Here is a 23,744-nt window from a genome sequence, read left to right on the forward strand (position 1 = left end):
ACCTGCATTTTTAAGACCAAATGGCATGACAATATAACAATAGATACATGTTGGGTTTATGAATGTTGTATCCTCTTGGTCGGATGGTTCCATCTGGATTTGTCTGAATCCCATTGATGCATCCATGAATGTTAATAATTCATGACTTGTTGTCACGTCTATCATGGAGTCTATGTGTGGTCGAGGGAAAGGATCAACGGGATAAGCCATGTTAAAATCTATGTAGTCTACAAATATTCTCCATTTACCATTCTTTCCGACCACAACCACATTAGCTATCCACCTTGGGAATTTCACATCCTTGATCATTCCTATTTTAAGAAGTTTTCTACTTTTTATTATATAATTTGGTTTCCCTCTGGTGCGAAATTCCTTCTCTTCTAGTGTATTGGTCTAAAAGATAAGTCAGTGTTAAGTTTATGGGTTCTTATATTTTTGTATATACATGTCCTCTCCTCGTGCTTCCATGCAAATGTCTTGCTTTTAGATTTGAGGAACTTTATTAGATCTTGTTCGATTTATTCAGGCATTGAGGATCCTATGAGATTGTTGGCTTCAGGATCCTCAAGGTTCAGGCATTAATATGCTTGTCGTGGTATTGTTGAAGATTTCATCGAAGTCTTGTAGCATTCTTTGGATTCTTGTTGATCTCCTGTGATCTTCACTGTCCCCCATGGGATGGGCATCTTCACACACTAATGATATATCGATAGGACAATCTTCATTTTGTGGATCCATGGTCTACCTAGTATAATATTATAAGAGGATAACATATCAGTTACACATAAATGTTGCACAGAGTTTACCCCCTATATGTAGGTAGGTAGCTTTATCTTGTTGATTGTGTGTTTGGTTTCGCCGTTGTATCCAATCATCACTGAGGATCTTCTAGCTATTTCGGACTCTGGGATATTCATTCTTTTTAATGCATCCAGGAGTATAATGTTGACTGAGGATCCAACATCAATAAGGATCCTTTTAACGAAATGGTTGGTGATGTAAAGAGTGATCACCAATCCGTCATTGTGAGGATCTTATATGTCTTGTCTATCTTATTCGTCGATGGTGATCTCTTTCTCATTTGTGATTCACATATTCTTCTGTGGCCCTTCTTCTTTTTCATTTTTTTGACAACTTGGTGTGCCTCTTTGTTGTATAATAAGAGGTACCACAAATATCAGATCCTCGAGAGATCATATTGATTACCTTGGCGTCAGCTGGAGAGGATCCTGATTTGTCGAGGATCTTGATCTTTCTCTTTGGATCTCTCCTTTCTTCTTCCAAAGATTTCTTTGAGGTATCCTTTGCTTAACAGGTAGATGATTTCCTTCCTAAGAGCTATGAAATCCTTTGTGATATGACCAAAATTTTCAAGGTACGTACACCATGTGGATTTATCTTTCCAAGTGGTGGATTTTTCTCCCTCTCTAGGCTATCCCGCTTTGTCTCCAAGATCACACATATCAAATATTATGCCTGAAATATGCACAAAAAAGCAATAATCAGTAATCTTAGGAAAGTCTTCTTCATTTCCTTCATCTTCAAGGGCATTAACCCTATGATGATCAGGTTTGGAATATGGTTTTGACTTATAGGATCTTTGGACGTCCTATTGGGATGATCGTATGATCTTGGTGGGTTGCTCCGATTTTGGATTCTCCTTGTCTTCTTAGAGTCTTATGAACTTTAGTGCTCTGCTCCTAACTTCGTCCATCCTTTTGCATGGAATCATTACGAGGTCTTCTTAGAAAGGAAAGACCTTCTTTAAGGCCATTTTAAAGGCTTCACCTGCATTCACCATGCCAATGTTAGGGATACTCAGATCTTCCCTGCCAAACTTGTTCACAAAAGTTCTAACAGATTCTTTAGGATCCTGAACCACTCGATAAAGATCACTACTGATCTTTTCGAATGTTCTGCTACAAGAAAATTGATTGTTAAATTAACTACATGAGCAAACGAAGTAATAGAGTAAGGAGGAACGTTAAGAAGCCATTTTAAAGCTGATCCTGTGAGGGTTGAACCAAAACCCTTGCACAAGAAGGCTTCTTTTATGTGTGCGGGAATGAGAATGATCTCCATTCTTTCCCTGTAATGTGCCACGTGCTCCTTATAATCTGTAGTCCCATCATAAGGCTTCATGTTAGGGGTTAGGAAGCGATTTGGAACTTCGATATCAAATATTGCAAGAACAAATCTTGAGATCCTGTGACTTGTGGGGGATACTACCGGTATAGGTTGGACCACTCCTAGCACGCTCAAGATCATTCACCTTAACTGTTAAAGTTCCTTCGCCATGATCGGGCTAAAACCTGTATGAAGGTCCATAGAGCCAGTGTTAAAAAGCAATATTATTTACAATGTTACTAGGATCTTTAGTATTAGGAGTAAGGAAGGTTTCATTAGGATCTTGGGTCAAATGAGCTATTCGTTAGGAGGTGCATCCTAGACAAAAGCGGATGTTGATACTAAGGATCCTATCTCCCGACGATTTTCAGAGGATCCCGCTTTGTCGAAGTTTAGGATCCTGGGTTGCAGGATCGAGGGTGCAACTTCTTGAGGTTTGCAGATCTCTTCCCTCATTCTTTCCACTTCCTTGAGCACCGTCCTGTTAACCTATTATTGTTGAGTCACATGTTGTTCCATCCTCCTCATCATAGCAAAAAGCTCTTTGTTGGAGACTATTACCAGAGGATACTAGGATCCTTGAGTAGTACTGGGGGAGTGTTTTTCTTCAGCACATCAGGTTTCTTTTTAGGGCCTCCAGATGGAGGTTGTGGAAGGTGTTTGGAGGAAATGGGAGGAATTGAGAAAGAAGATAGGGTTGACTGCGTAGACATGATTTTCGAAAAGGTTTTGAACAGCATGGCCCCACGGTGTGCGCCAATTTATTTTGGTCAAAAATTAGAGAAGCGAAACTCGACCAAATGTAATGAGAGGATGTGGTGTTTGAATTGATATAAGCAAAAATTACAATCTAGAAAACACGAAGGTTTACAAGGAAAAACCTTGATCCTTGCTAGGATCTCCAGCACAAAACCTTGGAGGTGATAATTATCCCCTCCCTTGATGATTTTATTGATTAAAATGTAGATTACAGAGATGAATTTAAGTAAAAATATCGTAGACGAGCTAATCGTGTCTGCAGTGTGATGAATAAATGCGTTATTTTTAATCTAATGCTAATAATAAGAAGTCCGATATTTTTGGGATCCTCCGAGATCAACCTATAGATGTTATTTGACTCGGTATTCCGAGTCTTTTTCCTAGTCAAGATGATTCTTCATTGAGTATAAGTCTTTAGTTAACTCTTTCAGCAAATGTGAGAAAAATAAAGAAGAATATAATTGTTATAGATGTTAGGAAAATAAGTTATAATAATCAGGATCTTGAGGTTAGTTTAAGGATCTTGAGGCTTTAGAAATATTGGGGATCCTGCCCTAACCTAATCCATCAGTATTCCAGATGATTCATCAATGTCATCAAGCTCCACATATGATCTGGATGGGCCATATGAGATCATCATGGTCTAACTTGCTTTCAACAAGTTCTCCATGTAAGATGCAAGTGCTCCATGCCAACTTCAAGTTCTCCATGTTCATCAAGTGTTCCATGTAAACATCAAATGCACCAACATCTGATTCTTTAAACACTTGTTGAATCTTCAAGATCTTTCTTGACGTGAAACATTCTCATAATGTTTATTAGAAAATGTAAATCAGTACTCAACTTATTTCAAGTGACAATCACATAAAAATATTTCCAACAATTAGGTAGGCATGGATCCATGACATGACATAAAGATACATACCACATGGGGGACAGTGAAGATTATCGGGGATCAACAAGAATCTATAGAATGCTATAAGACCTCGATGAAGTCTCCAATAGTCACAAAACAAGCATAGAAATTAAAGAAGGCGCTCTAGGCATTCTAGAAACAAGAGAGCAGGATGTAAAGCAATTTCCCCTAAACATCGAGGATCATAAAGCCAAAGTCCTCATAGGATCCTTAATACTAGAACAAATTGAGCAAGAACTAGTAAAGTTCTTAAAGGATAGAAACAAGACATTTTCTTGGAAACATAAGGATATGACTGGTATAGATAAGTAAATTGTAACTCATAAACTTAATATAGATCCTTCTTTCAGGCCAATGCATGAAAAAGAAGTAAATTTGCACCCGAGAGAAACCAAATCATTCAAGAAGATGTTGAAAAACTTCTCAAAAAAGCGATGATTAAAGAGGTGAAGTTCCCAAGATGACTACCCAACGCAGTGGTGGTCCAAAAGAAGAATGGAAAATGGAGAGTGTGTGTGGATTAAACAGATCCTAATAACACATGCCCTAAGGATCCTTTCCCTTTACCACGCATAAAATCGATGATAGATGCCACGACATGACATGAGCTATTAATATTCATGGAAGCTTTAGCAGGATTCTAACAAATACAAGTGGAACCATCTGATCAAGAGGGTATTGCCTTCATAACCCCTACTAGTATATATTCCTATATTGTTAAGCCTTTTGTTCTTAAAAATGTTGGGTCAACATACACAAGGATAGTGAATCGAATGTGCAAGGATAAACCGGGGGATACCATGGATGTCTACATTGACGACATGATGGTCAAGACTAAGAGAGCTGAAGATCACCTCAAGGAACTTCAAGGAGCCTTCTACATTTTAGATGAATACAACATGAAGTTGAACCCCTCCAAATGCCACTTGGGATGAAGAAAGGAAAGTTTTTTAGATATATGGTAACCAAGAAGGGGATAGAAGCCAGCCACAAACAAATCAAAGCCATAATTGATCTAAGATATCCAACTATGACCAAAGATTCCAAAGGCTGATTGGAAGAGTAGTGACTCTAAACAGGCTCATTTCAAGATCCTCGGAGAGGTGACGTCCTAAATAAAAACAAGAGGTTCGAATGGAACGAGGAACACGAAAATGCCTTCCAAGAACTTAAAACGTACTTAAGCTCAACACTCCTATTATGAAAATCGTTAGATGGAGAACCACTCCAAGTATACCTTGCAGTATCCTTAAAGGTTGTGAGTGCAGTCTTGGTCAAGGATGTTGACGGGGATCAATATCTCATCTAATAGGTAAGTAAAAGTGTAACATCACGGGTTTTCAGTTATCTTCAAATCCTTCCCTTGGTATTTTAATATGTCATTTTTGGTCCTTGATGTTGGTTTGAATTAGCCCTAAGAAGCCCTACTGGAAAAATGGTAATTCTAAGGAGCTTGAGTTATACGATGGGCGTACATGTGGGTACGCTAAGCATACTAGGGAACGCCCTAGTACGCAGGGCGTACGCGTGTCAAGGTGAAACCCTAATTTTTAGGGTTTATGCAGTATTTAAGCACCATTATGGGTCATTTTGACTCACTCTTTCAGCCTCCAATTCCCTTAGCCGTTTTGAAAGAACCCTAACCCCCATAGTGAGCATATTGAGTTTATAGTGTGATTTTTGTGTGCTAAAAGGAGAAGTTAGTGCATCAAAGGAGTCAAGGAAGGAAGCAAGCTTTTAGATATGGGATTATCATGTTCTTGGGAAGCTTCAAAAGTATAAATCTTCTACATTTATGCTTAGATTGTTTACATCTTGCTTTTGTTTCTTTTTGGTATCCTTCTTGTCCTAAGAGTCCCAATATTGTGCATGCTTTATTTTGGTCGTGTTGGGATGTCCTTTCAGACCCTAGGATGGGTCCTAAGGCATAAAAATGAGGTCACTTGAGCTAGTTTGGTCCCTTTTTCTTTGTAGGAGGTCCTAATGGATTAAGACCATGCATTAAGCCCTTTTTGGATGACCAAAGTCTTAAAGTTTGAGACTTTATGGTTCTAGAGTACTTTTGAGTCATGGATCTGAAGTTTGAGCTTAGGTGCTTAATCCATTAAGTATTTATAAAGATTTTAAGACCTACGAGGGTACACCCGCGTATGTGATGTATGCCCTGCGTACTGAGTCAACCACACCGATGGTAATCAATGTGAGGCGAAGTACGCCTAGCATACCGAAGGGGTACGCCCCACGTACGCCTTCTGTGTGGGTTTCGAACTTTGGGCTTCAGGTATTGGGCCATCTGTTGGGATTTGATACATAGGCCCTAATGGACCACTTGGATAAGTGTATCTTGGGCTAAGTAGAGGATCGGGCCTTTGGAAGAGGCTCAATAAGGGGTTTGGGCCCAATTTAGAAAATTGGGCAAATCTTCGGGGAAACTCACTAAGCTTTGGGCTTACAGTTTGGATTATGTTTCGGGTTCCTCAGAGGATTGCGGGAAGGTGAAGGCATGATTGTGCACCTCCTCATGTTTTTGTTTTATGATTTTGGGATTTCTATGATGTGAAACTTACTTTGAAAAGAATTAGTAAATAATGCTGGTTTTGCGTTTGTTTAAAAAGTTTAAAATTTTTCAGAATTTTACGAATGTTACAAGTTGGTATCAGAGCCTTGGTTTGAGTGAAATGGAGGAACAATCCTGTGAATCCAGTCTCAAACTAAGCAAAAGATTTTCAAAATGATTTTAAAATGGTTTTCAAAATACTCAAGGAGGATGCGATGTGTACGATCAGCTGGAGCCAGTAAGTAGACCCCAAAATACCATACTATTATTTGATATAGTGATTGTTAGAACTACATGTTAGTGGTAGGCTAGGTATCTTCAGGAATTGCATGATAGAATTGCTTGATTATATGATGCCTAATAGCCTAGGGCTTTCTTTTATGGAATTGACATCATTACTGTAGTTGCTTAGTGTATACATCATGGTTATATATAAGTAAGATCCTATAGCCTAAGAATGTGTGGTCTGGCCTTATTTCTTGTTCTTGTTTGACGAAGGGATTAGGGTAGGATCAGATATTCAAAAGTTTATAGGGTCCAATGTTATGTATGTCTAACACACACGATTGTTGCAGGGTTGGTGGAAGGTCCATGGATGAGTCACGAGGGGTTAGACGGCTAGTTGTGAGATGCTTAGTATTTCCTCTACGAAGTGAGGATTGAGTGTTCGTCTATGCTTATGAGTATTTTTAGGGCGTTGTGATGGTCTTTGAGACATATAAGGGTATGTATGGAAGGTAGTATGGGCCCGTACTGAAAGCATAGGACCCGTACACGTAGCAAGGACGTCACAACCCCTAGGGCTTCGCTAGGAGTTGATTCCCCGTTTTGATATGTGGATTATCTGATATCATCCTGTTGTATTTTCAATATGGTGACTACGAGGCGAGTTGAGGTCGGGTCTGGGTCGGGATCAGGAGCTGGCAGTCAGGGTGGGACAGTATTGTCTGAGGACCGCGTCAAGGAGATCATATGCGAGGAGGTGATTGCTATTGTCTAAAGTTAGATTACGGAGATGTTCGGGGCTATCAAGACCACGATGATGGAGTTCCTTGATGATCGTTATGCAACCATTGCTCTGACGGCTGTTGTTGCAGCCTCTACAGTTGTGGTGGCTACAGGTGTTGGGACAAGGCGGGTCATTCAGTATCGGGACTTCAATAATACGAAGCCCCCAACTTTCGATGGAGTTCAGGACCCGATCGTGTCCATGACATGGCTATCTGATGTGAGGGGTGTTTATTCACTTGTCCATGCCCTACTTACCAGAAGCTCAGGTTCGCTCTGAACCTTCTGAGGTCTGGAGCAAAAGATTGGTGGAGACTTGTTACGGGATTGTATTTTGCTGAGTAGTGGGCTAAGATATCTTGGGATCAGTTCATGGAGATGTTTTGTACTCGCTAGACTCCATATGTCGAGCGAGAGAAGTTGGCTCAAGATTTTTTAGACCTAAAGAAGGATTAGAGTTGGTGACGGAGATCTCCCAGATGTTCACTGAGAGGGCTACGTTTTTCCCTGAGTTTGCTTTAGAGTAGGCTCAGATGACTCGTTATCTGAGCATGCGCAAGATGGATATCAGGCAGTTTGTTTCTACCCAGGGGTTTGATTCTTTGTTGGAGTAAAAGGAGGCCGCCAGGTGACGTAAGCTTGAGATAGATCATTAGTTGAGAGAGCAGAGATAGGCCTCGACACTGTCACAGCCGACGCCAAAGCGGTTCAAATCCACTGATTCTAGGTTTGGAGGTCAGCGAAGTACAGACAGTTTCATGTCGATCTAGTAGTGTGTGCCACAAATGTGGCAATGAAGGGAATATTGCAAGGGATTGCCACCAGTCAGTGCTGGTTCAGAGTATGAGGATTTGCTACCATTATGATCAGGTTGGCCATGTGAAGTTCAATTGCCCGTTGGTTGCCGCCAAGTCGGTGCACGCCCCCATGCCAGCTACATTGAGGATCACTGATGGGAGTCAGGGCAGGGCGGAGCCCCAAGGGCACGATGTCGCGCTTTCTACCTTACTGTCGAGGTGGCTTGGGCAGCAGCGGATGTTGTTACTAGTATGTTTCTATCCCTTATCTTATTGTTTATGTTTGTTTTACGCTCATATGTTTGTACCTCTGTTACGTACGTTCTTAGTGAACTCGTTTCCTGCTCTTGAATTGTTTTGCTCAAGTGCAAGTTGGTCCTTTGTTTCTCGGTCGTTTAGTAGGGAGTTTGCTTTGCCCATACGGGAGTTGGAGTGTTCCTTGCGAGTTTCTATCGCCAATGAACACATGATTTTTGCTTCTTTGGTTTATCAGGGTTGCGTTCTGGAGATCTTCGGGGTATCCTTTTCGATCAATTTGATTCCTATTCCCATGGGGGATGTCTGCGTGATTGTGGGTATGGATTGGCTGAGCCGTTTCAGTGCCATGATCGACTGCAAGGGTCAGTGTATGGTAGTTCGAACCCCAATTGGGGGAGAACTGGTTATTTATGGAGAAGGCACCAGGATGGGTTTAGGGTTTTGTTCGGTAGCCAAGGCCCGACAATATATTCAGCACAGGTATGCAGGTTATTTGGCTTATGTAGTGGGTACATAGGTTGGGGATTAGGTGTCGATTGTTGATGTTCCTATTGTTAGGGAGTTCGCAGATGAGTATCCGGAGGAGTTACCTGGTGTGTTTCGTGTGAGGCAGGTCGAGTTCAAGATTTAACTAGTACCAGGTGTGGCCCCGATTGCCAGGGAGTTGTACCGCCTGAGACACAAGAACTATCATCTCGGGTGCAGGAGCTGCTATCCAAGCAGCTCATCCATCCGAGCAGTTCTCCATGGGGAGCACCGATTTTATTCGTCAAGAAGAAGGATGGTTCACACCAGATGTACAACGATTACATGGAGATGAACAAGTTAAAGGTGAAGAACCATTATGCCCTTCCATGGATTGATGATCTCTTTGATCAGTTGCAGGGAGCATCCTGGTTCTCCAAGATAGATTTGAGGTCTAGGTACCATCAGGTCAGGGTGAGGGACGAGGACATGGAGAAGACCGCATTACGGACCCATTATGGGCATTACGAGTATGTGGTGATGCCATTTGGGCTCACAAATCCCCCTGAAGTATTTATGGATTTGATGAATTGGGTATGCAAGCTAATGCTCGATCACTCTGTCATTGTGTTTATTGATGATATCGTGGTGTATTCCAAGAATAGAGAGCAGCTTGAGGAGCATCTTCGCAAGCTTTTAGAGGTTTTGAGGCAAGAACGACTCTATGCTATCTTCTCAAAATGTGAGTTTTGGTTGCGACAGGTTCAATTCCTTGGACATCTCATTAACCAGGATGGGATTTTGGTCGACCCGGCCAAAATCGAGGTTGTGATGAAGTGGGAGGCTATGAAATCTCCCTTAGATATCAGGAGTTTCTTGGGTTTGGCAGGGTACTACCGGAGATTTCTTCAGGATTTCTCCAAGATTGCGGTACACCTCAATCATCTGACGAGGAAGAGAGTGTATTTTTGGTGGGGCACTAAGCAGCAGTCAACTTTTGAGACCCTTCGGCAGAGACTTTGTGAGGCCCTATTTTTGACCCTCCCTGAGGGAGTTGAGGATTTTGTGGTTTTTTATGATGCGTCCATCACCAGGTTGGAGGAAGTTCTCATGAAGAGAGGATGCGTGATAGCATATGCTTCGTGACAGCTGAAGCTGCATGAGACGACATATCCCACACATGATCTTGAGTTAGGGACAGTGGTTTTCACCCTCAAGATTTGGGGGCATTACCTTTACGGGGTCTGTTGTACTATCTACATGGATCATAAGAGTTTGAGTCAAATTATGGATCAGTCGAACCTGAATATGAGGCAGTGCAGGTGGCTGGACATGGTCAAGGATTTTGATTGTGAGATCCTTTACCATCCGGGTAAAGAAAAAGTGGTGGCGGATTCCTTGAGCCGCAAGTCGGCTAGACCTATGGTTAGGGTGTCATGTATGAGGATATTTGTGGATTCTCCGTTTGTGGAGTTGATTATAGAGGACCAAGTCAAGGGTGTACGGGAAGAAAATGTGAAGATTGAGAGGATCAGGGGCGAGATTACAAGTTTTGTTCAGGACAGTCGTGGTTTGTTGACCCGTTGCATTCGGGTATGGGTTCCTATGTTTGGTGGAGTCAGACAGATTGTGTTGGACGAGGCTCATAAGTCTCATTTTTCTATTAATCCAGGGGCCACCAAGATATATCGGGATCTGCGTTTGACTAATTGGTAGCCATGCATGAAGATAGAGATCGCTTGGTACGTTGAGAGGTGCTTGACCTGCAGAATGGTCAAGGCCGAGCATCAGAGGCCGCATGGCAAGCTGCAGCCTCCGGAGGTTCGCATGTGGAAATGGGAGCATATTTGATGGATTTCATCACCAAGTTTCCGAAGACGAAAAAGGGTTTTGATGCTATTTGGGTCATCGTGGACCGATTGACCAAGTAACCTTCTTTATGGAAATTTGGGAGAGCTCGTCGACCGAGAAATTGGCCGATGTGTATATTCACGAGATTGTTGCTCGCCATGGGGTTTCGGTCTCCATTTTTTCAGACCGTGAAGTTCGGTTCGCCTCCTATTTTGGGCAGAAGTTCCATAAAAAAATGGGCAAGAGGCTGCATTCAGAATCTAGAGGATATGTTGCGTGCATGCATTATTGATTTTGGTGGGAGCTGGGACTCCTACCTAACCCTTGAAGAGTTGTCCTACAACAACAGTTTCCACTCCAACATTGGTGCTCCGCCTTTTGAGCTTTTGTATGGGCGGAGATGTCGCACCACAGTCTGTTAGGGCGAGGTTGGTCTCAGGGTCATGGGTCAGACTAAGGTGGTTCTTCAGACTACATAGATGATTCAGCAAATTAGGCAGAGGTTGCAGACTGCTCAGAGTCGACAGAAAAGTTAGGCCGACCGGTGCCGATCTGAGTTATAGTTTCAGGTCGGTGATATGGTCTTGCTAAAAGTCTCACCTTGGAAAGTTGTGATTCACTTTCGGAAGAAGGGAGAAATTGGGTGCCCGATATATTGGACCATTCCAGATTATTGCCAGGGTTGGCAAGGTTGCCTACAGTTTAGACCTTCTCGAGGAGCTCAGTCAGATCCATAGCACTTTCCATGTTTCGCAACTGTGGAAGTGCGTATTGGATGAGGATGCGGTTGTGTCGCTAGATGACATCCAGGTTGATGAGCGCCTGAACTATGTTGAGAGGCCCGTAGCTATTTTTGATAGAAAATTGAAGGTCGTGAGGAGCAAGGAAGTACCTCTGGTGAAGGTACAATGGCAACATCGGAGAGGCTCCGAGTGGATCTTAGAGCCAGAGGCTAAGATGCGGGAGCATTGCCTGGATCTGTTTGTTGCAATAGACTTCGAGGATGAAGTCTATATAAGGTGGGGGAGAGTTGTAACATCCCGGGTTTTAAGGTATCTTCAAATCCTTCCCTTATTATTTTAATATGTCATTTTTGTCCTTGACGTTGGTTTGAGTTATCCCTAAGAAGCCCTACTATAAAATTGATTATTCTTGGGAGCTTGATTTGTACGTTGGGTGTAAATGTGGCTACGCTAAGCATACTAGGGCACGCCCTAGTACGTTGGGCGTACATATATATACGTAGGGCGTACGCGTGTCTGGGTGAAACCCTAATTTTTAAGGTTTGTTGAGTATTTAAGCACCATTATGGGTCATTTTGACTCACTCTTTCAGCCTCCAAGCTCCTTAGCCATTTTAAGAGAACCTTAACCCCCATAGTGAGCCTCTTGAGCTTATAGTGTGATTTTTTGTGAAAAAAAGGAGAAGTTAGTGCATCAAATGAGTCAAGGAAGGAAGCAAGCTTGTATATCTGGGATTATCATCTCCTTAGGAAGCTTCAAAAGGTATAAATCTTATACCTTTATGCTTGGATTGTTTAGATCTTTCTTTGGTTGCGTTTTGGTATCCTTCTTGTCCCAAGAGTCCCAATATTGTGCATGCTTTCTTTTGGTTGTGTTGGGCTGTCCTTTTTTACCCTAGGATGGGTCCTAAGTCATAAAAATGAGGTCCCTTAAGGTATTTTGGTTTCATATTCTCTATAGGAGGTCTTAATGGATTAATACCACGCATTAAGCCCTTTTTGGACAACCAAAGTCTTAAAGTTTGCGACTTTATGGTTCTAGAGTACTTTTGAATCATGGATTTGATGTTTGAGCTTAGGTGCTTAATCCATTAAGAACTTCTAATGATTTTAAGACCTGAGAGGGTACGCCCCACATACTGAGTCAACCACCCTGATGGTAGTTAATACAAGGCGAAGTACGCCCAGCGTACCGAAGGGGTACGCCCTATGTACGCCTTCTATGGAGGTTTTGGATTTTGGGCTTGGGGTATTGGGCCATCTGTTGGGCTTTGATACTTGGGCCCTAATGGACCACTAGGATAAGTGTGTCTTGGGCTAAGTAGAGGATCTGAGCTTTGGATGAGGCATAATTTGGAAAATTGGGCTAATCATGGGCCTTGAAGTAATTTGGGCCATTTGGATCAAAGATTTGGACTTGGGCCATGACCTAATTAGGGAAAGGGGTAAAATGGACATTTACCCTAAGTATGGATCCTTAGTCAAAAATAGTAATCCAATTGTTAATTGGATTTTTATTTATTGTGATAATTCGGGGTTTTTCGTCAGTCAGCAGTCTGGGATTTCAGTGCAGCTTGACATTTGAGATGTGAGTTTTCCTCACTGTATTTACAGGCCGAAGGCACCAGTGCCGGACCTTTGGATTGTTATCCTAATTAGTGTATGATTGAGTACTGTAGTGATCTGTTAGATCTGAATCCTGGTATATAGGATGATGCTATGCTTATTGATTTGTATGATCTGTGCTTGACCGTTGATTGATTATATTTTTATGAGTTATATGTCGACATGTGTGTGTCGTTGGGTTGAAGCGGTCCTACTTTGTGTTGAAGGACAACAGACCCAGGGTGACCCGGATATACTAAAGGCTTGGGAGGTGGACCAGTCAGGCCGAAGGCCTGAAGAACGGTCCAGACAGGCTGAAGGCCCTGTGTGGCGGTCTAGACATGCTGAACGTTCTGTATACATACTGTTGTTGTGATATTTATGATTATGTATTGTTGTGGTATTTTAGGGGAAACTCACTAAGCTTTGGGCTTACATTTTGGATTATGTTTCAGGTACCTCAGAGGATCGCGGGAAGCCCAAGGCGTGATCGTGCACCTCCTCATGTTTTTTATTTACGATTTTTGGATTTCTTTGATGTGAAACTTATTTTGAAAACAATTTTTATATAATGATGGTTTTGGGTTTGTTTAAAATGTTTAAAATTTTCTAGAATTTTATGAATGTTACAAAAAGTCTAAACTAGGTATTCTCATCTCGAAAAACTAATATTTGTACTAGTTACAGGTTTTACCAAGCTACGAAATTAGTTTGAGACTCGTACCATACATTTAAAACCAAATTATCCAATTAATGATGTTATGAGAAAACCATAAATTTCAGGAAGGATGGCCAAATCTATGGTGAAGCTCGGCATATTCGATATAAAGTAAGAGCCAATATCTGCAATAAAGTCAGAAGCACTAGTAGAATTTGAGGTTTAGTCTAGTGATTATCTAGAAGACGAAGTGGAAATAGAAACTCGACAACTTTGGAGCACATTGAGAAGAGGTGGTCGGATCAGGTACAGACATTGGAGGGTCATGGGAAGAGACCCAAGACTTCTGACCAACGTTTGAAAGGCTAGCAGGGCCAGAGTCAGTGCAACACGTGCAGGAAACTGCACGATGGAGTTTGCCATTCCAGGGGTTTGGGTTGCTACAAATATGGTAGGGTTGGTCACATCAGCAGGGATTCTCCTCAAGGAGCAAACCAATTATGTTTTCATTGCGATCAGGTGGACCTTAAGAAGGCTGACTGTCCGATATTTTCGGGAGGAGTAAAGAGTGCACCCGCTCGGGCTACTTTGAGGATCACTGATGGACATGATCAGTTTAAGGGCAGGGACATTGTGTGGAAGGTTTATGGTCAGAATTCAGCGGTTTAGTTGTCCAGTATCGCCATAATCTAGTGGTTTTAGCCATTATGCCTGTATTGGTTTTTAGAGGTGCTGAAAGAAGTGGTTTGTTGCTAAACCTTTAGTTGGAGCATCCGTCCTTTGAACTTCAAGATTTGAGTGGGATATCATTATATGTATATGGAATTATCAGTGTTGCAGAGATTCGGGAAGTGTTCAACAAGTCTTCAGGGGTTTGTGCGGTCTTTTGAAACGTCTAGTAATGGATCACTAGAAAGGGTAAGTGTTGGTTATCCGTGGATCGACTATTAGAAAGTATGAAGGATTGGGAATCCTTCAACTCTTGTGTGCTTTGAGAATTTAGTCAATTCAAAGTGGGGGAGAATTGTCCAAGAATTCAGAAACAGGAGCGGTCTTGAAACTTGGAGGAGTTTCGCATCCCCATTGGGGCAAGGCGGCCCAAGTGGTTGTCTGGATTGAGGATTATGTGAGTTGGGTGTCAGAAAACTCCCCAACATTGGGTTCGAATCTTCTTGATGTTTGGTGGCAGGCTTTGGGGGAACCCAGGTCGGGGTTCCCATCATGGATCGAGTTCAGATCAGGTGTTGGTTCAAGTGCGTGCTCGACACTGGATGTTTTCAAATTGATAAATTAGTGGTAAGGTTTTGGGCGACAATTGTAGTAAGGTGGAAGTATTGTAAGACTACGTGGTGGCCCGTAGAATTCATGAGTTCGCAGATAGAGTAGGAGTGTTGTAACACTGTGGGGTGGCCCACAACATTCACTGGTCCCTGTACAACGGTGAGGGTGTGGCAAATTGTTATTTGCTCACGATTTTCTTCAGATGATGTAGGCCAGGGTGGGTCAGTTCACAAATTTGTGGGAGGGCTGTAGCATGTTCGGAAGTAGGATATGGTAGGTCGTGGGAGATCGGGTATGATGTAAGACTAAAGATGTTCCGTAGCTTTCAACCTAGTATTGGGTTAAGGACGAGATGTCTGAGAAGTCATTGCCAATGAGGCTTTCTTTCGGAAGTCACAAGGGGTGACTATGTGGGAGTCTTTTGGCTCAGCAACCGGGTTGGAACCCTTTATTTCGGATAATTGGCAGACGAGTTGGGACCAGGGAGGTCTCGGTGGATTTTGGAAAGTATTATCAGTGTTTCGGGAAGTATTAGTGATTCGGGCAGTATTAGTGTTTTCGGTGTCATGTATGTGTGAAGTAAAGGGTTGATTAGGCGAATGTTAAGTCACTCAGAGTGGGATTAAATAATCTAATAGTAATTGATTTGACCCTGTTGCGCAGTTCTCGTCTAAGTCTAACCATTGTAGGGATGAATCTTCTACTTGAAGGATTATCTTAACCTTCTATCGAGTATAAGTGTCTTGTAGCAGTATTTGGTTAATGGGATTGTTTCCATGGAAGCAGTGATGTGATCGGGGATTGGAAGCATTTTGTGGTACGAAGCTCTATGAGGTTGGCATGGTGGCGGTTCAGTATGGGAGATCTGACACGGAGTCACACCATTGAGACTTTAAGTTTTGGAATTCAGATGAGATAAGATTGGCCTTATTCAAGGAATTATAGTTTTGTTCTTCATCGGGCTTGCAGAACTATTCTAAGGATGGTTTCAGTAGTTCTGGATAGGCTCTTTTATGTTTAGAGTTGGAAGTGTTATGATTGATCTGTTATTCATTGAGCATTTTTCATGGAGTTTTTTTAGCGTGGGCGGTCTGTCGGGGAGTCAGACCAAGATAGATTTCAGGACTTAGAAAAGTAGAAGTGGTTGCAGAGGCTGAAGGTTTGATTGTTGGCGAATAGAAGTTTCAGTTTGGGGTTTCATCTGTCTAGGGAAGATTAATTTGTGCGCAAAATTTTCTATTATGATCATCAGGTTGGTTGTTTTGATATGAGTGTTAATAAGAAGTGATTTCGAGGACGAAATCTAATTTAAGTGGGGGGGGGGGAGTTGTAACATCCGAACTCTAGAAGGTCAATTATAGAAATAAATTCCCTTTTTAGGGGCCAACTCATCAAGTTTATGGCATGAACCTGACGTGTTGCAAGCTTTTGGGATGCGTGTTTTTGAGGACTAACTCGTCGGGTTGGTGAAGGAAACTCAACGAGTTGGACGTTGTTTGAGAAACCCTAATTTTTGGGTTTTGCACCCTATTTAAACACCCTAAGTTCCAGGTGGTGGCCTCATTTCTAGCCTCCATAGCCCCTAACCCTAATCTCAAAACCCTAGAGCCTCCTTGAGTGTTGTGAGCTCATTTTGGGTGTGTTTTGGTATGTTGGAAGCTCATTGAATGGAAGAAAATCTTGGTGCAAGGTGGTCGTTCAAGTAGGAGCTTTCAGATCTTGATTCTATGTTTCATTTCCAACACATCTTAGGTATAAAGTTCTAAAATTTCTTGTTATTTGATTAGATCTCTTATTTGGTTAAATTACATGCTTTTAGCCATGGTTGGGTGATTGTTGGGGAAGCAGAAGTCCCAAGTGTTTATTCTTTCAGATCTATGACCTTCATGAGTTCTTTTGGCATAAAGGTGCCAACTTTATGGTCTTAAGGGCTTCATGCATCTATTAAGCTCTTCTTTTAGTCTCTTATGAGCTTTTGAGCCTCTCCTAGCCATGCATGAGTGTAAAGTTGGAAGCTTTATGTGACCATGCAATTTTAATGGACCAGATCTATATTTTGGGGATTTGTCTTGGTGGTTTATTGTTTATTGATTAAGCCCTTAACCATTTAAGCCTAGGATTTGGGTTTTAAGCCCACTTGGTTGGTCCCTAGGGGTAAATTTGGAAACTTTATCCTTCTAGACGCTTTTTTCAGTTAACATCTGAGTGGGGAAGATGTTAGTTTCAATTTTGTCGGCTTAATAGATTAAGATGTTTGGTTCCTGATGAACTCAGCGAGTTTTTAGGGTGAACTCGGCGAGTTGGGTTAACTTGGGCTTCTGACTTTGACTTTTGACTTATGTCTTTGACCTAGTTTGTCTCAAGGGGTGTTTGTGGTATCTGAATTGTAATTAAGGAAAATATGGGCTTAGGATAAGGCCCATATGGGATTGGGCCCAATTTGGAAAATTTGGCCATTAGTGGGTTGGGGCCTTCTTAATTATTGGATTTGGGCCTCAGTTTTGGTTCATGTTGGGGTCAGGGGTAAAATGGTCATTTTACCCCAAGTATGGATGGTGTGCCTAAGAATGGAACCCAATTGCTAATTGGGTGTTATTTTGATATGTTAGATCGGAGATGTCATCTGGACAGCAGCTAGGGATTTCTTTTAGTAAGCTTCAGCATTCGAGGTGAGTCTCCTCATTGTCCTATGGGTCGAAGGTACCAATGCCGACCCATTTGGTTTATGCACTGTAGGAAGACCTGGGGATTAACTCTTGCCATTATGTATGAAAGACCAGGAGGCGACTCCTGGCACAATGTATGCAAGACCATAGTCTGAACTCTAGCAGTTAATTAGTTAAGTAGTGTAGATTGTATGCTAGTTGTCTTTGTGATGCTTTCATGGAAGACCCGGAGGTGGCTCCTAGCACTAGTCTGTATGACCCAGGGTTGTGGCCCCTAGATTGGCAAGAAAGACCACAAGACGGCTCGTGGCATAATGGCAAGACTATGCATGACACATATCACCTTTATTGATTGTGGTATATGAATGTTATGTATGGATCACGGTTATGTATGACATGTATGGTATGTGGTATTTGGGGAACTCACTAAGCTTTATGCTTAGAGTTTTCAGTTTATGTTTCAGGTACTCCATTTTTCAAATGAAAGAGCTCGGGACGGTCGCAACGCATACACCCATGTTTTCCGCAATATGTGATCTTAAGGATAGGACTCTAATAATTGTTTTATTTGAAATGTTTCTAATGTTTAGAACTAAGTTACAATAGTGCTTTGATTATAATAAAAATGGAATTTTTACCTTGGATTTTGGGGTTGTTACATCTGATTTGTCTAAGGATGAGTAGAAATATGAATCAATTATTGCTCATTTGAAGAGAATGCTTATTTTCTATATTCATGAAGTTGCACAAATGGATATAGAAATAGCATCTGTTTTGAAGAAAAGGCCAGTTGTGAAACATGAAGAACAACCGACGGACATCCGAAAGCTGAAGCTAGGTAAAATCAGGAAAGAAAAGTGGAGTGTGGTGTGTCGGCGAAAAGAAGGTAAAAATGTTCAAAAGAGCATGTTTTTCTTACTTGACAAACAATTATATTCAACCGCTGCTCTAAACAACATTATGGGTCTAACTGAAGCATGAAAAGCCAACGATGCTACTAATCTGAAATGTTTTACTGATATGATCAAGAGGTATCTTGTAATCAGAAAACACCCTTCTGAATCTAATGACGCGGCAGTTCAAGGTTGAGAAGAGATAACCATGAAGATTCTCCTTCCTTATTTGACACAAAGGAGGAAATTGTTGGGCTTATTAGTATCGTGTCAAATGTATATTGTATAGGTTATTTATTGTTGAGATAGGCCTGTCCATTCTCTGTTTCGTGCTTATCCGTCGAGCCTATATATTGCATGCATGTAACAATTAGGGTTATACAAAGTATTGCCCTACCTAACTCTCACAGAGAAGTTCTCGTTGAACTCTTATAGAGCTTTGATAATCTAAGCATTCGGCACTATTTTGATCATTGTTCTTTTTATTTGATTCACATTGTTGTTTATAGAATCTATCGATCTATTTTATTATTTCTAGAACCTGTTCAACTAGTTCATCCTTACTATCACGCACATATCCCCATGGGAATACGGATCAAGTCAATTGGGTAAAGGGGACCCTGAAAATCTCCAAAATATAACCTCAAAAAACACTTGATGCTGAAACCCTGTGTTCGTTGGTGATAGAGACCTCAACGGACACTCCAAATCTCTAAGAATCATATCAAAACTCCTCCCGAAAGACTGAGACTCAAAAGACCGACTCACATCCGAGTCAAAAAGCACAAGAGCAGGCAAGGGTTTTACTAAGAAGGTACCTAGCAGAATCATAAACATAAGCATACTATAAAATAATCTGACGGAATAATAAATGAGAACATACTAGTAACGATGTTTGACGCCGCCTTGGCCTCCTTTGTTGTGAGCTGGAACGCATGACCTCGAGCCCTTGGGGGCTCCGTCCTGCCATGTCGTCTATCTGTGATTCTCGAAGTAGAAGTAGTCGGTGTCTGCACCGGTTTGGCAGAAAGCAAGGGACATTGGGCCTTCACATGGCCCGCCTGCTCACAATGCTATCTAATCCAGGAAATCGGTGACGGAGCCTGCTGGCAACTGTCCTTCACATAATGCCCATCCTTTCCACATTTATGGCACCTAGAAGAATATCGACAACCACCCTCACTAACCTTTCTGCACTTGCCACAAGTACGGCCCCTTTGTCCTCTAGATTGAGAATCAGCAGGCTTGAACCGCTTTGCCACAGGCTAGGATTTAATCTAAGCCTGACATTGCTCCCTCGTCTGGGTCTCTATCTTAATCTCACACCTCCTTATGGAATCATGAAGCTCAGTGAGAGTACTGTATCGCTAGGTAGACACAAATTGTCGAATATCCGTCTTGAGCATGCTCAAGTACCGAGTCATCCGGGCCTGCTCCGTAGTAGCAAACTCAGGGAGTAAGAGGCTTGGGAAGTTGTGTCACCGAAAATCGCATACCACATGACTTATTGTTTCCATCATGTGCTTGAACAATCATGTAGGTACAACTATACAACATAACATATGTGAATCGACACCTCTTTCTTTCCACTGTCTTCCATCGTTATCAAACCAATATAAATTGACTTTACTAAAAAGTAGAAAAAATTAAAGGTTAATATCATAACCATATAATAAACAACAAAGCAAAATAAGACCATATCAAGAAGGATATACTACAGATTGAGAATAGCATCATTGTCTTCTTACACAGTATTAACATCGACTTCTTCAAGCTTGACGATCGGAGCAACTTGTGCTCCGCTGTCTTTGGTGGTTTCCTCCTCTCTATGGATCATTGTTTGCCATTAAGGTTGAAGATTGTAGAAATCAAAAAATCAATTGTTTCTAGGACTATTCGTAAAAAGGAAATCGATGATTCTTAAGGCAGAATTGCAACCAGACGGGTTGGGGAAGAAGAAGAGTGTGGTGTTCTTGTGACTTCTTTTTTTCCCTATTTTTTAAATTGGTTTTTTAAATAACAATATAAAATAAATTAAAAAGCATATAATTTTTTTATATGGATGATAGACCAACCATGATGAAAATCGAAACACATGGAACTTATAAAATAAAATAATAAATAAATAAATAATTAAAGATTAACTTTATTTATAAAGATTTGTCATTATATGTTAGCTTTTTATATAAACTGTAAACTCATACTACTTGTTAGTTATCTTATTTTCAATCGAAAGATAGATACATAATAATAACTATAATTTATAATATACTTAACAATTAAATTTATACACAAAATGATATCATTTTTTCCACACGATTCTTTTGTGATTTTTATATAAAGAAAACAAAGCAACACCTAAAAATTTGTTTTTTCTAAAACCCAAAAATCAATCCATTAGTCATATATGATTTGTGTAACTGGTAACCTTTTTTCCTCTTATTTTTTTTTTTCCAGGGCCTCAAATATATTTAAAACCGTCTAGACACCAGCAACAGCGGAGCTGTGTTCCCGGCGGTATAGCAGGTGTCGACCACCGTATACTTCCCAAACGGAACCACTCTCCGTCCACCCTCATAATGTCGAACATGAGGTAGACAACGAGCTGATCATTTAGAATTTATATATCAAACACTACCGACCTAATGATTGTGGATAAGATGACAATGTTACAGCTACTTCTCAGAATATGGTAGGACAAGAGAAGTTATATCGAGAAAACGACATAAGTAGCCTTTAAGAGGGCGGTAGCTTGGTGGTATATATATGCATATAAAATATTTTGAAGAACCTGCAAGTGCAGATAGTGAATCCTATTCAACCATGTTTTAAATGGCATTGACCTCGACTAACCGTATCAGATTGCTACCACATCTTATATATCCAAAACACATTCTTGAGGCATTCGGACCATGTCTTATGTAATGAGTGACATAGAATTACTAATCGACCCAACAAAGCATTTACTGTGAGTGAAACTGTACGATTCATAAAGGAAAAGCCATATTCAATGGTAATTTCACATTCTAGCTTTGAAGTTAGCTCTTATAAATAAAATTATTAGCTTTGACACTAGTTTGATAAACACTACAAATAACTTTCTTTCATTTTCATTTCTTTGTATCACCTTTTCACGTGTACGTAAACTAAAGATTAATAGAAATATTCAAATATCACTCGAATGGGAAAGAGACTGTGTAAGTACCATCATTAGTCTATAATTTAACACGAAAGAATAAAATATATTATATATAAAATCGACGTCATGCATCTTTGACTACTGTTTAATGAACACAACAACTTCCAATATTTTCTTATAATTAAAAAAAAAAAAAAAAAAAAAAAAACAAATAGAGAATACAAGTATACAACCCTTTAAGTTCAATAAGTCCAATCATACTTACTTCAAGAGTTGGAAAAACAAGTCAAACTAGGGTATATATATATGATATTTTATAATTCTCCAACACTAAAATAATACATTTACACACATATTTCTACAGGGAATTTATGAATGCAATCGGCCCACGGGTTACTATCCGACGGGTTGACGGTTCGAATGGCTTCCCAAACGGCGCTGTTACATTTAAAACCGCTGCCGAAAGCTATTTGCCAAACACGGTTTCCTTTCTTCATACGCCCTTTAGCCTCCGTGTAAGCCAGCTCATACCAGATCGAGCTTGATGACGTGTTTCCGAACCTATACAACGTCATCCTCGACGGCTCCACGTGTTCCTCCGACAACTGCAAGTTCTTCTCCAGCTCGTCTATAACTGCCCTCCCGCCGGCATGAATACAGAAGTGATCAAACGCAAGCTTGAAGTCCGGTATGTAAGGTTTTAATCTGGAGTCTGTTAGTTTTCTTGCGATTAGGGTGCCGAAGAACAAAAGCTGCTCGCTGATCGGAAGGACGAGTGGGCCTAAAGTGGTGATGTTTGCTTTTAATGCACCACCGGCGATCGCCATCAAGTCTTTGGATAGTGAAACTCCGACTTTTCCGGCGTCGTCTTCTTCTTGGTAGACGCAGTTGAATGCGGTGTCATCAGATCCACGGTGGGTTCGTACGACGTGAAGGAGTTTGTATTTTGCACGGCGTTTATCGGTGGACTTGTTTGATAAAAGCACGGCGGCGCAACCGACTCTAAATAAACAGTTTGGGATCAGCATTGATTTTTTGTTCCCGAAGTACCAATTTTGAGTTATGTTCTCCATGCTGACGACAATTGCGTAGCTGTTACGGTGTACCTGTAGCATGTCTTTGGCCAAATCAACGGCGATCACGCCGGCGCTGCACCCCATACCACCGAGGTTAAAGGATTTAATATTTCCCCGGAGTTTGTATTTGTTGACTATTATGGAAGATAGCGACGGGGTCGGATTAAAAAGACTGCAATTCACAACCAAGATTCCAATATCTTTGGGATCAAGGTTGGTGGATTTGAACAGATTATCAAGAGCTCCAAACATAACTTGCTCCGCTTCTTCTCTAGCAGCGGCCATGGAAGGTACCGGCGGAACGCTGTGCAGCGCCGGTGGGAGATAAGTCTCTTCTCCAAGACCAGAACGTTCAAGTATCTTCCTTTGGAACTCCAGCGCTGACTCATTGAAACCTCCATGCAGTTTCGAGCGTTCCATGAACACGTCGAATTTGACTTTCAAGTTTTCCGGCGGACGGTAACATGAGTAATCAACAAGGTACACGTGTCTTGGTCGACTCATAAGGTAGACAGTGGATCCAAGAACGGCAACTCCAGATAACGCCATGACGGCGATGAAATTATACTGAAGATGAAGATACAGTTTTCCGATTTCATCAAGGTTTACCTGGGAAGCATGGACAGCGGTGATGGCGATAAGAGGGAGGAATAGGAGGGTAACAAGGTGTCTCATGAGGTAGTGGTAGCCTAATTTGACGTATTTCAGCTTAACACTATTGAGAAAGTTTGGAAGTGGGTGACTCAGTTGTTGAATCTCGACGGTGGTGGCGCTTTCAGCGGTGGACTGGTGGAGAGAAGTGGTGGCCATTAGTGGTAGTGGTTGAAAGGACTGGTTTTGTGGAGAGTTGGCGAAGAGGTGAAATACTATATATAGAGAAGGATAGTAGAAACTAGAAACGGTATGGAACAATTAACTTTGAGAAATAAAGTCGATCCAACCATCA

The 23,744-nt window shown here is 41.3% G+C and overlaps 1 protein-coding gene across 1 annotated transcript; it reads right to left on the reverse strand.

Annotated features, from left to right (window-relative positions):
- Positions 1 to 21,995: 21,995 nt before the first annotated feature.
- On the reverse strand, positions 21,996 to 23,658 carry LOC111918233 (3-ketoacyl-CoA synthase 9). Its single transcript, XM_023913903.3, has one exon. It carries the CDS (start codon positions 23,606 to 23,608, stop codon positions 22,067 to 22,069), a length of 1,542 nt encoding a protein of 513 aa, XP_023769671.1. The 5' UTR covers positions 23,609 to 23,658; the 3' UTR covers positions 21,996 to 22,066.
- Positions 23,659 to 23,744: the final 86 nt, after the last annotated feature.

This window comes from Lactuca sativa, chromosome 9 (genome assembly GCF_002870075.4).
Source record: "Lactuca sativa cultivar Salinas chromosome 9, Lsat_Salinas_v11, whole genome shotgun sequence".
NCBI lineage: Eukaryota > Viridiplantae > Streptophyta > Magnoliopsida > Asterales > Asteraceae > Lactuca > Lactuca sativa.

Bases quoted from the DNA above. Each gene is read 5' to 3' on its own strand.
- LOC111918233 (XM_023913903.3), bottom strand. From the start codon at position 23,608: ATGGCCACCACTTCTCTCCACCAGTCCACCGCTGAAAGCGCCACCACC.